The sequence below is a fragment of the Colletes latitarsis genome, chromosome 7 (assembly GCF_051014445.1).
Source record: "Colletes latitarsis isolate SP2378_abdomen chromosome 7, iyColLati1, whole genome shotgun sequence".
In the NCBI taxonomy this organism is placed as follows: domain Eukaryota; kingdom Metazoa; phylum Arthropoda; class Insecta; order Hymenoptera; family Colletidae; genus Colletes; species Colletes latitarsis.
The window spans coordinates 19,962,289-19,979,981 of NC_135140.1; the positions used below are offsets into that span (position 1 = coordinate 19,962,289).

The following is a 17,693-nucleotide window of genomic DNA, read 5'->3' on the forward strand; positions in this document are numbered from 1 at the left end:
CAAGCGAGCATAAATTTTTACCACATTTAATTGTTTAACTCTCTTAAATCCTATAGTGTAGTATTATATACGTGGTATTTGACGAAAATAATTTTATAATAGACAGTATATTTTTTAACTAGAATTCTAAAACATTAACTAAAAAAAAAATATATATAATTAACAGATACTCCCTTTCTTGTATCAATTTGAAAGAACATTGTTTCTCCCAGCTTTTAGAGTTACCATATTCACACGTATCATTCATACTTGTGAAAGTATTTTAATCATTTATATGTATATCGATAAGAATCTATCGTAAATAGCTTAACAATACAAACAGTACACGTGAAGTTTAAACATTCACGTTTGACTAATATATAATTAGAAATAAAAGTTAGAGGCGATAATAGTGAGCTTGATATCTTAACTCTCTAATGGGGATTAGTTAAGTAAACGAGTAAAAAATGGAGGGTAGAAGAATGCGAAGAAAAATCGCCGGAATAACTTGCAGAAGCTCGGCTAGGGCGAAAGTTCAGCGAGCAGAGGGTCGGTTTCCTTCGACGCGGAGATCAGAGGTGGGCCAGTCGCAATCGAGTCCAGAACACGTCCCCCAGCGCTGGTCCTCCGCCCAGGGGTAGAAAAATCCACCCCTTTTTCAGCCGGTCGATACCAGGACGACCACCTCCTTCCTTCTCCTCTTCCGCGTTCCATCCCCGTCGCCAGTGTGCCTCGCCTTTTCTTTCTCGCACCCCCGACATACGGAGGACCCTCTGCTTGCTTGCTTGCTTTCGCTCCTCTGCCGCTTCCTGCCGAGATGGCGCCACTGTTCCCGCCACCCTTTGGCCCTGCCCAACCATCGCGACCGACGCGTACAACCTTACGTCTCTCCTCGTTCTTCTGGCGACTCCTTCTTTTTCATTTTTTTCGTCTTAGCTTCTTTAGGGTTGTTGCTTTCAGCGAGAAAAGAGGGAGCATTTTTCTAGAGGAAGTTTGTGCTTGTTAATCCCTTCAAGGTGCTGATTAATAGAAAGAGATCTTTCTTGAACAAATTTAACTGATACACGCGTGGAACGTCGCTCGGTTAAGTTAACTTGCGGTGCCATGGTGGGTTAAAAATTGTTTCACATTTTTTATATCTTGACAAACGAAGGTTTGTGGTGTGTCACATCCAAACGTCCAGATCAGAATTGGATTTAAACTATTCGATTACTTGGAATACTCAATTCGTATACTCAAATACTCAAACATTCAAATGAGATTCAGATAGTGTTCGAATACTTGAGTAGCATTCAACTAGTCAGTTATCGGGTACTCAAGTATTTGAACACCATTCGAATAGTGAAGTATTCGAATCATATTCTCCGAATACTCGAACGACCGGAGCATTGGAAGACTCGGATACAGAAATATTCAAAGAATAGTCCCCCGAAGCATCAGTCCAGAGACGTCCACCGTCCAAGTCGACGAAACCAGGCTTAAAGGAATTCCATGGTGCTCGGAATTCCACCGTGCACGCGCACATCGCGTCTCGAGGTTCGTTCTAACCGAGTTGTTTGGCCAACTGATCGTACAGAAGGGCAAACAAGTCTCTCGGACGCGAAGGGGTTTGCTGGGCTCCAGGTCGACGTCATCGACGACTCCTTTTCCGCGCGGAAACTCGCGCGGCGAAAGAAGCCAGCCGGCGAACAAACGGGAGACAAAGAAGAGCCCTCTCCCACCTCCGCCCCTCCCCCCGCTCCTCTCCCCATCAGCAGGCCGCCACCTCGAGGCGGCCCTTTTCACTTTGAGGGTTAAGAAGTTAGCTGATGGTTCGAGGATTACTTAGACTCCGTACATAAGGCAACTGTGCGCGGTTAGTTTGCGGTGCACACAGGCTCTGAAACCAGCGGAGTGCTTCCTTCTTTCCCTCTTTTTACGTTTCGTTCTCCCTTTCGTTTTTTCTCGTGAGCTGCCGGCTTCTTTCGTCGGTTTCGCTTTAATAAGGGCTGTTTCGCGTTTCGTACCGCCGTTTCTCGCGGTCCTTTCTTAGCTCCCGTGAACTTGAGTCGCCGAGGATTCGATCGCGCGAAAGAACTTCGAACTTTGTGCATTTGAATTTCGCGCGCTTTTCACGGTACTCGTCGGTTCGGGGTTTGGCGCTCCGGTTCCAACGGAATTGGGCGGTTAAATTCCTTTAGTATAAAGTCTTCTTTGGGAATGAATCCCAAGGAAATCGATGCGAGTTTAGACTTTGCCTTTTACGTAATGTTTATTTGTAGGTTAGGGAGTACCACGAATACGATACACGAAGTATTCGAACATCGAGTACAGAAAAATTCGACGAGCAGTCGGCAGCGGTAGTCCAAAGAATTCCGCCGCTGTTGCCGCGGAAAGCAAAAGGAACGGAATCCGTGATGCTGACCGACAAACTTGAAAGCCCCAATCCCGAGTCGTTGGTTCGGTATCTCCCGTGCTCATTTCATCCTCCACGGTTCCATTCTCAGGCGACTCGGTTGAAGAGACGCGCGTCGGAACGCCGGCCGATCGCCGGGAAACGAGGTAGAAGCGTGTGCAGCTTCGTGATTCGAAGTAGGTGGGCCCCAGGTAGCCAGGACAGATAACACCCGGAGATTACCGCGGACAGAGTCATTAGCAGCGTCGGCTTCTGTGTCGGCCAGGATATTCTCTCACTTTCCTCGACTCCCCTCCCTCTCCTCGCCTTCCCCTCCCCTCCCCATGATCCCAACCCGGTTATCTGGCCGGTCAATTCACGCGGCACGATACGTAGGTACGTTGCCGGAGTCGTTTCGGTGTCAGCCTCTCTCGATTTCTGCCGACTTCTTCGAGTTCCATATGCCTGACTTTACATCGTCTGATTAACGAACGGTATCGCGAAGTTATGGACGTGTTTCGAAGGTTTCGATGGCTTTGAGGTTAGGAAGATTCTGGCGAATGTGGGTCCGTTTTGATTGCCTATTTTTAGTTGTTTGCGATTGGGTTACGAAGTGAAGTAGCTTGTAGAATCCTTGCTGGGTCATTTAAGTGCCTATGCGCACGGTTCATCCCTATAAATCTCCATACTCTGATCATACTAGAGATGGGCAAATGACGCAACAGTTCAATTACGTAACTGTTGAGCGGAGGTCACCTACCCACTCCAGACTGATTTTTAAGTTTGACAGAGAGGATAGACAAATACACTTTCTAGACATCTTAATTAATCTTCCAACACCTGATCACCTGCCATTAAAGTCTATGCTCTACCTCTTTCAGAAGAGTTGTCATTCTTCCAGAATACCAAGCTGAACTTATCTGATATGTCAATCCTAGACCCTTCTACCTCCTTTCAATACCTGTCATCAGGCTCTACCATGGAATCACCATCTATTTTATCAAAATTCTGTGATGGAGGGTCTAAAGGGTACTCGATCTCCGTCAGAAAAATTTCTGTCCCCCCCCCCCACCGCCCCCTCCCCCGAAGATTGTCAATCCTCCTCGATATTCGTTTCTACCGCCCCACCGCCCATCATCAGAATTCAAAGACGCACATTTGTCGCGGTCGAGCGGATAGCGATTAGGCTCCAGAGAAATACTAATTGCTACGATCGGCGTTCGCACATATTTTCCACGGCGCCGGAGGCGTGTCGAGGCCGAAGGTCCAGGAGAAAGGAGATAGCGCGCGCGCGCAGACAGAGAGGCATTCGGCTTTGATAGGCTAATGACAAACGCCTAGATTGGCCGGCTTATCAGCCGAGCAGCGCTAATTATTTCCCCTTTGTGCAGAGCCGCGCATAATGGCGACCGCCGTGGGTCCAACAGCTTCTCCCGTATGATCGCGATTTCCACGTACGACCGCCGGCTGCGTTTGTCTGCGTTTTATTTATTGCCAGATCGAGAGGGATCCACCAGGGGCGCGGATTGGACACCGTTTCTCTCTTTGCTCGTCGTTATCGCGACTGCTTGCGGTTCGGACCTTTGCCCTCTTTCTCCGTCTGCCTCTTGTTCTCCCAGATCTCTGTCGGAACGTGTTTTCGAGGACTTTGGTTTCCCTGGACGCCCCTACAATCTTTTGTTTCCACAGAAACTAGCAGAGTCTCTTCATTTGTCCTCCTACTTTGTTCTAGCCTTCTCTTGTATCGAACCTATAGATTGTACAGATCTTAATTTAGGTGGTACTTGCGACCATAAAATTGTAGATGATAGTCTAATCCTTTCTTTGACGTTGTCCTTTGAGGTAATTGGATGCTTGACAATGACGTATTGCTACACCTATACCTTATAGGAGTACCTACTCTGATGTGAAAGAGTTACAGGGATTTAAGTTCAGCTACTGACAACAATTACTTAGCATATTTCATTTCCAGCAGTAACTTTAATGAAATCTGATGGTACCTTCTAGGTTTATCCGCCTATCCTTCTATTGTCAGACATATTAAGCAGTATAATCAGTAATTAGATGCTTGGCAATGACGTATTGGCACACCTATAAGGTACTCCAGTCTGGAGAAGCTTGGGGGACCACTAAAGTCTAGCTGCTGACACTAATTGCTCGGTATATTTCACTTGCAACGACTTCTTACTTCCAGTAGCAACTCTGAAAATGATACAACAGTTTGAGGAACCGAAAGTTCATCCGTCAAACGGAGAAATTATTTGCAGATTGTCTGCCATGAGCCAGTGACTTGGACTCCCCCATTACGAAAATTCCGCCGCGTAATTACCGTAATTCCACGGCGGAACGTAGATTTATCGAGTAGCCAGCAAAGGCGCATCCATTCCTCGATGGAATGTCCCGTGCAATCTTGCGAGTTGCTACTGCACCGGTGCATTTGCATCGCGCGGAAGATGCAGCCAGACTAAAGCGACTAAAAGCGAATCAATCGTTTTATTTGCCTCGAGCCGCTCTCAAAGTGTTCGCCATTAAAAACGGAGATTGCGCCCACCTACACTGGCGTGCTCCGCAGAAAGAATTTCGCGTATCCTCTTCAACTAATAAGCCTCCTTGCATTTGAATTTACTCTGATGCAAATTTTTTTCGTGAAAGCATTCGCATTCGAGTCGTGAGACTGAACATTTTCGATAACTTGAAAACTGGAGGAACTGGTGATTCCCCGATTTTGCGAGTACAGCCTTAAAATTAGAGAAAGCTCGACCTCTGAATTCTAAAAACGGACGGGGTCTTCAATTGTCGCGAAGATAACCTCAAGATTGGAGGGACGAGTGATTCCCCGATTTCGCGAAGGCGACTTAAAAATTAGCGAGACGGGTAATTCCACAATTGTCGCGAAGATAACCTCAAAATTGGAGAGACGGGTGATTTCCCAAGATAACCGCAAATCGTCATCGTCGCGGAGAGATATTAAAAGCGAAAAAGAAAGACGAAGTTTGGTAAGAGTTTACTGTTCGAACCGCATGATGCAACTCGAGCAACGATGATACCAACTTGCGAAATAATTGCCTCGATCTATGCTGCGCTTTCGGGGCGTCACGCGAACGATAAACTCTTGACTAGAATTCGTATCTCTTCTGCCTTGCTTCTCTTCTCGTGGTCTTTTTTGTCAAGCTTCGCTTGTTAACAGCGGCCCATAATGCATAATACATTAGCTGACCGCTAGATATTTTTCTGCCCTACGGTAGCGACACTTTATGCAGCTTTTATTCGCATAGGAATCAATTGAATGCGCTTCGGAAAGTTCAGCATTCGTTCTTGTAATATATTCATTATGGGCCGACGCTGAAGCAATTTGCAAGTAACATCGACTCTGGCTGCCATTATTGAAAAACGGTTAAGAAATTATTAAACCATTTAAATATTGCAAAAGTATTCTATCAAGTTTCTTAACGTATCGATGACTTTAGAGATATCAATTCTTTATAAAAACCTCTTTGCTGTTCTCGTTACCTAACCTAAAACTAACAACTAACCCAAGTTGCACTTCTTATCTTTCTATAGCCATGCAATATTAACTAATCATAATTTGCGTAACGCCAAATAAAATTTCGAGGTTACACTCGCGAAAGTTAATCGAGTTTCACGAATACGGCGCTGCCAACATGGCCGCGCGGTGCACCGCGAAAGTCACCAAATCACGACAAAGCAGCCCAGTCGATTTCCCGAAAAGACACTCGATAATAGAGGAGACATTGCGAGCACGAGCTCCGCCCGTGAAACAGTCTGTCCCAATATATGCTCGCCTGATTTTTTCAGACGATATTGAACTCAATGCACAAGTACCAACCGAGGTTTCACCTGGCGAGGGCCAATCACATCTCGCAGCTCGCCTACTCGACGTTCAGGAGTTACGTTTTCAAGGAAACGGAATTCATCGCTGTGACCGCCTATCAGAACGAGAAGGTGAGTGAACGTCTGCTTCCTATTTCCGGTTCGGACTATCGACATGTTCGAGGGACATTAAGGGAACTCGTTAGTCTCGCGGGATTCTGGGAACATTAGACTCCGGTCTGTTACGACGAACTTTTTGTTTGGCCTTTGTTCGGCCCGATGGATTTATTTGAATAGATGCATTCGAACCCATCGTTTCACTTTTACACTCTTCTCCGAACGACGAAAAAGTTTTTGGATAGGAATTGTTTTCTGGAGACATTTGGCCCGTTAGGGACATTTTTCTGTCTCTCTCGTAGAGCGTTGGTACAGAGATACGAGTTTCCCGAGGTGTTTTTCGTTACTGCTTCGACGATTACTATGCGGTAACCGTTAAATGTTAAATAATGTTATTGTACATTGAATAATCGCTAGAATACTTTCATTAATTAACGTATAGTAACAAGATTATCTGTTCTTTCATTGAGAAGTTATTATCGAACCATTACCACCACAACACGAACTATCGAAGTTTAGCCGGGACGAGCTAACGTAACAGATTAAATAAATCAATTAAAGGAAACGTTGTAGTTATCAGGGATACCAGGGTCAATTATTCATTTACGAAATTATAACCTCGAATAAAAGATGAATGTTATGAAAGCTCGATTAATAATTACACGAGCGGTCGAAGATAGCGAACAGTGATCAACTATTAGAAATTATTTTATTTCCTCGACGTTTGGTAGCCAACGAACGATTCGTAAAATTTGGAGAAGGGCCATGTTTGGCGAGAAACCAGGACAAACGGACGGTTTTCTTTTTTGTCGGTCATGTTAATTAAAATCCCCCCTCGTCGATGGAGCCGAAAGGGTTCGGGGAACCACCGTGGTTCCCGGTACGCATTATTTTTGATGTTGCACGCGCGCAAAAGGGGCCCCTTGTCTGGATTTTTCGTCGTGCGATTCTTTTCCCCACCCACCCTTCGTTATCGCCGTTCCTTCTCGGTATCTGCGGCCGGAAGAAGGATATCGTTTCTGTGGATCTTTTTGAGCGGCGAACGCCTTCTGCGTTTCGTGAAATCTTCCATTGGTAAAGTCGATTTGTCGTAACTTGGACCGATCGTTTCGCGACAAACAATTCCATTTAATATACACGTTTCGATAGAGCAGGGATGGTACAAAGGAAAGAATTAATTGTGTCTATTGCGATTTTGTTCTGTTGTAGATCACCCAGCTGAAAATCGATAACAACCCGTTCGCGAAAGGATTCCGGGATACGGGAGCGGGGAAGCGAGAGAAAAAGTGAGTATCGCTTTCAAAATTTTGATCGAGTACGAAAACATTTAAAAAAATTCGCCATGAAAAAAGCACGCGTAGCCTATGGAGAACACGATAGTCACGTGACCGCCTTACGAGGGTCACGTGACAGTCGCATGCCAGTCACGTGACTTAATGATAAGTTCCGAAGCTTATTCCTTTTTCTGTGGCTAGTTTTCAACTTGATAATTCTTTTGTCAGAAGAACAATAGCGCTCGGAATACTATTTCAAATTTTCTTTGCAGTCAAATCGAGACCGCTTTCGTGTAGAGAAGTTAGAGCGAGACTTTGAAAAAAAATCTTCGCTCGTTCGCAAAATCCCGAAAGCCAAGGAAACCCTTTTCCCGAGCGAACCCCATGGAGCAAAAACCAATTCACAGGCATGTCTTCGAGGTCGACCTAATTGATCGCGGAGCATTTTGGGGGCTCTCCCCTCGATCCGCGCTATTAAGGTCGACGTATCAACCTCAGGGTCAGCCCCCGGGGCCAGGGGTTGGTTTCACGGGGCTCATTTGCACCCCGGCCGGCCGCCGGTATCGTCCATTTGTATTCAATATCGCGGGTTTATGGGCTTATGTCAGCGAGGGTTCGCCGCCGCATCGAGAGACCCATTTCAATTTCATTGGTCGCGTCCGCGGGGGGAGAGGCGAGTAGGACGCCAGCTCGAGTGGATTCTGACGAGGTTAAGTTACTATGCATAGGTCTCGTGCCGCCCTCGTTAACGTTGCTAATCCTCGTTATACGCACTCACCGGCGGCCCAAAGCCGTGTAAGCTTCGCCAATTTGTCTACTCGCGAATGGCATTAGCGAATCTTTCAGGTGCGATGACCGGGGGTTCGCGAAGACATCTGCTGGGGCGAACTAGCTGGGGAGAAATTGCCACGTAGGGTGAATTTGTTTATGACGCCTTCCGATTGTCTCGGTTGGATTCGCTAGGTGAGTTTAGACTATGCTTCAGCGATTCACTGTTTGGGACCAGTTGTCATTGTTTCAAGGAAATGATCCTCTTAGCTGATAGAGTGCTTGTATTTGTTTTAGATTGTATACTAATACTTATGCGTCTATAATTATCTGTATTTATCGGTGTTAGAAGTATAGATTAGGTTCTACTATCCATGGGAGTATGTTGGTAGCACTTGTGTCAGAGATTCGAGGTTACGTTCGTAGCCCACAATTAGGTTATTCCCCCAGATTTCTAGAAGAAAGAAAGTAGAGAATGCCTAGTACGTTTCCAAACCATAAACGTTCAGCAGTCGTTGGGACATCTTCTTAGATAAATGCTGCTGGACGGGGGTGGAAAAAGCAGGGTCCGAGAAAATTCCGCGGAAATTGAAGCGACGCCCGGGTTCGGCCGGATAAAGAAAGGGCGAGGTTAATCGAGAAAATATGCAAAGTAGGGGGCGCGTCGTGGCGCCGCCTAATTAGAATAAGGGTTAGTTTTGGCTTATGGTTTCGGTTAAGGGTGGCCGGATCCCATCAGGAAGCCGCAGAGGAACGGGAGATGGTGCCGCGAGAAGGGGGCAGAGAGAGGTAGCGGGGTTGGAACATAGCCAATCATCGGATTAGCATACTGATGCTCAGGGGCGGCGCTGTCGTTAGCGTGGAGGGTGCCACTTGGCGGCTTTGAATTTTATATCGCCGCTACAGCCAGTAACCGACGTATAAAGGGCGCTTTTGTGGTGGGGAGGTCGACTTCCGGCGGCTGAGGCCTCGTCGTTTTTTTATTACAGCTGTGAACGGTTAATAAAGTTACCGCGTTTTTCTTTTACATCGTTAAAAAATAGTATTTTCGAAATCTCTACTTTTCTAGTCTCGTGAATCGTTCTAATCGTCAATTACGAGTATCTCTCATTTAAGTAGTTGTTGTATAGAGGTTCTGACCTAAAAAGTGTCTTAGTTGTTCACCGCTAGGTGGCTACGGATAAGATCTTTTTCGCGATAGTAAAATAAATAGGAATGCGGACGAAGGACCAATCAAGTTTATAAGCAAAACCTTCTACATGCTTTGTTATAAATATAGAAAAACGAAAAAGTAGGATAATTTGGTAAATGTGTGTCCAGTATTAGGTTGCCGGACGACGCATTATTTCGTCAATTTTTTAACAAAGCAGGTCGAGCCGCTCGGTCACGAGACGCAACGCCACTCAAGTGTGGTGAGTCGATTCGTCATGCCAGTTAAAAAGAAATATTTTCGAGAAAAAAGAGGAAAGCCAGTGCTTGGCCGGGCACGGCTCGTTGTCACGTCATTTATCACCGAGCACGCCGGAACGATCGTATCGAAGTACGCGAAGAATCAATCTGTCTGCGGGACGATTTCCTCTGGCTACGTTATTAATTGTCACGCCTCCCCATTTGCTGGTATTTATACAATATTATTAATAAATTTCTATATGCGTACAAATATACGCAGACCCATAAAATGCATCCAAATATAAAGGAAACGTTGCGGTATCACGCATTGTATATTCAGGGAATATTTATAATTGCGATATTTTCAGTACCTTCGATTTCTGTTATTATACATGGAAATAACAGCGGTTCTCAATCATTTTACTTATCACTCCATCGCTATGGGATCAGGTTAAACATTATTGTACAGAAAGTACCTATTCGATTTAAATGTTTATTTAATTAAGAAGTATAGCATCTTGCATAAATACAAAAGTGTTTAGAAGCAACCCTCGATCGGTGGCCCCGATGGCCACCAAAGATGAGCAAGCATAAAGAATCCTAGCAATTGGGGTGCTGACCCCACATCTCCCTCCCAGCCCCCTTCAAATTCTCCTTAAATTGTCTTACGAGGGTGCTCGTGCGCGATGCAGAAAAAAGGTGGAAGTAGAGTCAAAGGTTCCGTATAATTTCGCCATAATTATGGGACGCCTAGGTTGCTCATCGAGTTTTAGCTGTCGTTTCATCGATAGTCGACCGTTCAGACAGAATGAAAATTCATCCGCTGCCTTTGACGCTCGACTATCGGTGTCATCCCACCCCTGCGTCATCCTCGAGGATTTATAATCACCCCTTGAACCCTACTTTCCCCCGGGGGCCATCGTGACAGCGCAACGAACCCCGGACGGGGTTTTTTTGTTTCCATCCCCTAGTCATCCCTGAATGCGCAGCGTCGAGTGTCGAGCGCAGAATGATTCCCTACGAAATCTTCGAAGCTGATGATTCGCCAACTGTCTTAACAGATCGTTTACGCGGCAGTCGTCTCAATTTATAGGGAATTTTATTATGTGAAGGTTGGTGGTGACCAAAACATCTGACCCAGGACGACTTGCGACTTCTTCCAAGGCTGGTCCTTCTTTTACTAGACGAAAGCAGATATTCCCCCTTCTATCAGAGCTATTGTAAAGTTTCTTTAACTAAGGGAAAAGGGTATTCTCCTCCTTAAAATTTTCAAAGTTCCGACAGTACTGAATTTTTTTCTCGAAAATGCGCAGGATTTCGGGTGTATGTCTATTCACCAAAAATGCTTGCAATTGACCCCTGCAACTAAAAATAATTTTTCCAAGACGATTCGAAAGTCTTTTTTTCACCCAAAACTTTCAGCATTTACTCGAATTTTTTTCTCGAAAGTGGGTAGGATTTCGGAAGTATGTGTATTCACTATTAGAAAAGGGTATTCCCCCCCTTGCATGAAACTTATTGCTTAGCTCTATCAGGAAAGAGGTGCTACCAACGATCGAAAACACTTCAAGGGGAATCACCTGATGTTCCTAGGGACTAAAAATTTCCTGAAAACTTATCGACAGAGGTGGAAATGTATTCGTAGAGATAATAACAGGTGAAGGAGTTATGATTGTTCTGGCTACCGACAAGAGCCCACGCGGCGCGGAACGCGCGAGTGAAAGCCGCGAGCGCGAAGAAACGCGAGCCACATTCCCTAGGAAAAGAGTAGAAACTGGCGGCGTCACGCGGGACGCGGGACGGTCGATGCAGGAAACAAAGGCGAGCACGTGGTCGATCGCCGATCAAAGGGATTCCTGCGGCGGCGCGACCGATCGAACGGACCCGGCCGATAATTCAGCGGCAACTTTTGAAATAGCTCAATTACGCCGGCACGATGGATTTCCGCGGGATATGCATAATTCAACGTGGAAAGTCGAGCCGATCACGGTTTTGCCAAAATAGGCACAGACGGGTGGACTGCGTTCGAATTGAGATCGATATACCCGGTCGAGGCGATTATCGAGAGAAATTACGCGACAAAAAGGCGTTCCACTTTTGGGTTAACGCGTTGCAAAATGGGCTTTTATGGGATTAGAAATAATTGGGGCTCGGTTTTATAGACCGCTCTGCAGCATTAACCGAATATCAGAAATTGAATCCCGAATGAGATCCAGTACTTTTACAGGGCGATTTGGAGACCGCGGTTTTAAATCATTCCAAGATAGGTGCCAGCCGATATAATACTCAATCTACTGATTTTAAACTACTATAATAGAGGGAATCGTTTTTGCTAACATAGAATCTAACGACGACAAGATTTTTCAAATCCCGTTGGAACTGGAACAGCTGCGCGCGCGACGGAAGCACGCCTAGTGAAACCAATTACGTCACACGACCTGCAAATACAAACAGTCGAATCGATCAAAGAAGCGTGTGTTTCACGGACAATAGGATTTGGGGAATATTGCATCTCGTACTCATCATCTTTGCATACCTTTAAGTCAGATACTCTCAATCTCGGATGTAACTACTTTGTCTGACCTGTCCGTCTCAAACTACTTAACCAGAAAATTGCCATATCTCGAAAGTGACGAACTCCTACCATACCCCTACGATATCCCGTGTCGCTCAAGTGTCTCTAACATCGAGCAATTGCTAACAATCCGCAAACAATCTAACCGAAACTCGTTCAATCTCGGATCTACCTACATTTACGACGTACCGTGTCATCCAAGTCTCTGGTAAATCATAATCAGAAGCCTCGTTACAAAAATTCGCGACCATCGGATCATCAGCAAGAGGAGAAGGAGCCACATTTACCAAATCCCGGTGTCGTCCACGGAAACTATTGATTTTAACGTGCTCTCGCACTTAAGCGCGTCAGAAACCGGAGAACCGTAGCGTAACACCCTTCCGAGCCTCACGGTTTCATCCGTACACCGACGATGTACGTTCAATCTCTCTCACTCTTTCTCTCTCCGCCATCCCCGTCACTCTCGCGCTGTGTCTCTTTCACTTTTGTCGTCGTTTTGCCTTCCCTGCGTCGGTGCATTGATCGCATTACACGGCATTAAGGTATCGGTAAGCCTCTCGTTACGTCCGGCTCTCGAATGGTTCTAGCCGAGTCTTACATGATACTTAGGTTTGCTCGCCGCGGCCGTTGAAATACACCGATTCGCATCGTTCTATCGCTCCCTTAAACCCTTTGCCTCACGGTGAAACGCGCTCCATTCGCGAATGATGAGTTTCGCAGACGAATTCGTTGACAAAGCTTCGCGCAGGTCCTCGAACGCAGAACCTAATCGTCAGAATTGTTGTTCGTGTAGTGGATTTCATAGAACAGGTGTCGAGTCTGTGAAATTTCCAAGTGGTACGAAAGTTGACGCATTATAATGTTCGACTCCCGAATGTGGTCGTGTCCCTTGATTTGGATCTTCAGGAAACACTCAACAGAGGCTATGGATGAAAACTGGTTTGAGAAGATTCCTCAAGCCTCCCAGAACTAAATAGTTTCCTTTCGACTCTGTCCCTTGACACAGACACTCCAATGTAATCGATTTAATGACACGTTGCGAGAAAGGCGGGCAATACACGATTCGCCCAACAAACAGCGGTTGACACTTTCGCCTAGCAATAAAACACGACGCTGGAAACGTCTGTAATTTGCCAGGGGTTCGATCGAGGGGTACGTTTCACGGGACCACGGATAATTATCAGACTCCGAGGATGATATAGGGAACGGTTTGAGCTACTGTCGAAAGTTGAAAAAAGAAAAATTCCGAAACTGCAAGAGTTGCAGAATTCCAGGAGGGAACGCTCGCGGTCGAGGAAACAAGCGTAAGCGTTATTGCGCATCGCCGCGGTCTTTCAAAGAGGAGGCGAAGCGTAAACGATAACGAACCATTTCGCGTTGAAAATATTTAACGCTACCGTGGCGTCGTAAACTTTTATTGCGACTGTGAATTTCGCCCGACATCAAATGCAGATATTTGCAAGCATTAACGCGGCCGTTCGCGCGCGGACGAGTTCCCGTACGCTTTAGCCGTGCGGCCGTAATTTTTCGATTCCTTATATTTGTGCTTATCTCTATCCTCCTTCTTGGGAAAGCTACACCAGGAAATAATTCGAGCAAAAGTGGAGCGAAGCAATGCGAAATGAAATGTAAAAAACGATCGGGCGTATTTAAATTTGCCGCCGTTGACCCCGGATTAGATAAATTATCGTTTAAATCCTATTACCTACGGGATCTCGGAGTGCTCTTGTTCTTTTGACTATTTACTGTAGATTCGCTGCAATAAATAATCCCCCCGCTAACTCAATTTTTTTGGTTCTCAAGCAAACATCCATTCTACTACTAATAATTTATTACCGTTTGATCAGAAATGCTCCTGCATTTAGATATCTGGGCCCAACTGAACGATAGTTGGATCGATTGCCCCTAAAAGATTGCTAACTCGGAGTCGTTGTTGCAGAAGGCAGGCGGTATTGACAGTATCAGGAGGCGGTTCCCGGCTGACGGCAGGTGGGCCAGCGTCCCCGGAGAAGCGGCGGTCCTCGAACTCCGTCAACGACCTCCTCGACGACGAGGACAAACTTCTGGACGTTGTGGGCCCGGACACGCCCCATCCTGGACACCATCAACGCGAACGCGAGCATTCTCGGGAGAGGGACGACAGGACCAGCGAGAGAGGAGAAGGCAGCGAGTCTTCTGGCTCGGAGAGCGGAGGCGGGCCGGGCCCGACAGGCTCAGAAGGGCCTAGACCTGAAGTGTCGGTGGGCCTGCCGCTTCACCCGCCTCTGCTACCATACCTCTATCCACCTGTACCCGGTCTCTACCCCGGTCCAGGTCCACTGATACCCTCCAGTCATCTGGGTATCCACGGTGGAGTATCGCCAGGCATGTTGTTCAACGCGCAACTAGCTCTGGCCGCGTCTCAGCACCCAGCTCTGTTCGCGCACTACCATCATCCGCTGGCCAGCCCGTTGCACCAGCTGAAGGGGCACCGATACGCGCCGTACACCCTGCCGGCACCCTCGCACGGCTCCGCGTTCGAGACCGTTACCCCTGGTAGCAGGACTCTGAGTCCCAGGTCCCCGCCGCCCAGGCCCCCGACCGGTTCTCCGACGCCCGCGGCGGGCCTGACGTCCAGCAGCAGCTCCGCGGGTGAGCTCAAGTCCATCGAGAACATGGTGAACGGGCTTCAGGAGAAGAGGAGACGCAGCCCCAGTCTGACGCCCGGGCACAGGGGCGACGCGGACGCTGGAGGGGGGAGTCCGTGACAGGAGAACGAGCCCGTGACCAGCACGAACGGCGACCCAGAAGACAAGCAGTTGGCTGAATCCTGTGACCCCGAAGAACTCTACGGCGACGAGAGGGAGCCGGACTCGACCTCCGAGCTGTCGTAGCAGGGGAGAGGGTCGTCGGTTCGACCCGGGACCCTCTGTGCCCCATTCTGGGACGCTTCACGGCGCCCGGGCCCCTCTGCGTCCCTCTGGAGGATAGGCGGCGACCTGGACGAGGGACGCTCGAGACTACGAAGTGCAATTTTACCCCGCGGACCGGGGACGTGTTCTCCATCGGTTTCTGGGACTCGACGCTGGGCCTAGTTCCCTGTGAGTGTATATAGAATGGCCGGGGGTGGATCGCGCGGGGCCCGGGATCCACGGACGCTGCATGGATTACGAGAGTTGGTGGTGTACATTGATCCAGGGCACGGAAGGGCGGAACGAGCAGCGACGGGCACAAGAGTCGCCTGTTCGAATAGGTTCGAGTGTCGCTCGACGTTGAAGATCTCCTGTTGCCTGACTTCGAAAACTGTTGGGTGTCTCGATAGTCTTGGGAGTCTCGAATGTTTTGTAACATTTCGCTACCTTTTCAGTTCCTTCGTTATCTTCGTCTATGTTTCCATAGTAAAAGATTCTGGTGCTTCGAGGCCCCCAAGATCGAACTTGTCCAATTTCGTTCGGATAATTGACGTCGAAATGTCGGGTAACGCTCGAAATGGTTCGAAATGATTGCACGAATTCGCGAGGAGTTTGCGAAGGAGGGAGTGAAGTGTCCGTCACTAGTAACAGAGGCGCGGCTGCGTTCTGTCCGCGTGCGTTTTTAGGTGTAAGAGAGGGAGACATTGCAATACAAGAGCACCTCCTAACTATTTGCAGCCCCTGTACATATGTACCCTAGTGATATTATATTATATTATATTATATATATATATTATATATATAAATAACTACTCTCTGTATTAATTATTGAATATAATATTATATTAATTATTAGAGAGACGTAAACACCGCATAAACGCACGTTGCCCAATCACGCCACGACGCCCTCGAAAGCGAAACGGGAAACAGACGAAGAAACGATGAAATAATGCAACAGACGACAAACTCAATCCGATTCGGTCCATCGACCCACCTTTCGGTTTCTAAATCGCATCGACGCGCGTTTTATAGGTTAACAAAACAGGGAGTCGAGCGTCGTTCTCCGGTTCTGAGCCTGCATAGGTGGCGCTACCTTTGCGAACGTCGTTTCTCGGGCCCTCTCGGATCGAATCGGATCGATATCTCGAACGATCTCTCTGGTGGCGTTCATCTACACACTCTCGACGTTGTCGCTTCGAAAAATCAACACCTTACATACCAACCCCGCGCCACTCAGTACCGTATTTGTATAAAAGTTAGCGATCGATGTAGATAATTGCGGGAAACGCGGTGGGACGTCGAGCAGTCGGCCTTTTGGGAACACGGAGGCCACAAAAATTCGGAGGAAACGCAGATTCGAAACTCTGTCGTTCTCGAAAGTCGTGGGTGCTCACCCCTGCGTTCCGGCTGACCCATCAGTCCCATGTGTTCTCGTGATTAACCCTTTGAACGTTGATAATTAAAAATTCTGGAGATAATTTTGATGCAAGTAGCGAAACCGTAGTTTTCGAGAAAAAAAAAAAGTTAGTTTAATTGATGGTCAGCACGCGTGATGCTTGTGAATAGGGTTGGAGTGCAACTTGCGTTCGTAGAGCTTATTCTCAGCTGTGCTTAAAATTCTGGCCATACTTGAGGGCTGGTACTCAGTTATTTTACTTCCTGCTAATTGATGCTGATTTGTCGGCCACAGATGTTCGTTCTAATGGATTCCGTTCTTAATATTTTATTTTTATGATTGAAATGTTGCAACGAGACGAATCGTAAAACCCGCTATGCAAGTTCATCGTTCTTACTATGTACAAATTGTAACTACATCTGTTCAGTTTCATTTTAGTTAGTAATATCACTTACTTTCAGTTGTAAACTGTCGTTAATAATGAATTTTTTTATACTTCTCCTATGTAAATGTTGGAACACCGTGTTTTGTAATATTTTCTATGCAATGTTATCATTCTAATTGTACAAACTACGAAATTGTAATACCTTGATGATTCTCTAAAATATCGTCATGATTATTCATAACAAAAAAAGATTTTTTTTTTATTTCATTCGTAGACTAATCCGTGATACCCTCGGCACTGTCACTTTTATTGTATAAAAATGTGAATATATATAACTATCTGTTCCTACCTTTTTTTTTTTATTAATTAATACTACTTTGCCAGTTACAAACTGTCAGTATAATGATTTTTTTAAATATTTTTTCCTATTTAAAATTTTAAATAAATACGATGTCTGTTAAACATTTCTCGGTATTATTTGTTTTATTTTTCGTTCTCCTCATTCTCTATTCCATTTTCGTTTGATTTTCGCGACCATCCTGCGAACTCGAGTCGCACTTGAAATATTATACCATTGACCATGGTGTGAAATAAAATCAAAGTCGAAGGGTTAAAAGCGTTAAATTTGTCAGACTCGACCCGTTGCTCTTTCCTTTCGAAAGAAATATTATAGCCCATCTCAATTCAGCTGTTGCTGTCGATGCTTGAATTTAT

At 46.3% G+C, this 17,693-nt stretch overlaps 1 protein-coding gene across 3 annotated transcripts in view; it reads left to right on the forward strand.

The window, feature by feature from the left end:
* Bi (T-box transcription factor bifid) overlaps window positions 1-17,445 on the forward strand; it is a 106,229-nt gene extending 88,784 nt beyond the window's left edge. For 2 of the 3 annotated variants that reach the window (XM_076768591.1, XM_076768589.1), the window contains exons 5-7: window positions 6,170-6,316; window positions 7,511-7,587; window positions 14,247-17,445. In XM_076768591.1, the coding sequence (XP_076624706.1) occupies window positions 6,170-6,316; window positions 7,511-7,587; window positions 14,247-15,054 (1,032 nt within the window). In that variant the 3' untranslated portion in view covers window positions 15,055-17,445. The remainder of the gene's footprint in view (window positions 1-6,169; window positions 6,317-7,510; window positions 7,588-14,246) is intronic. The other variant, XM_076768590.1, reaches the window with a different exon arrangement.
* The last annotated feature ends 248 nt before the right edge of the window (window positions 17,446-17,693 follow it).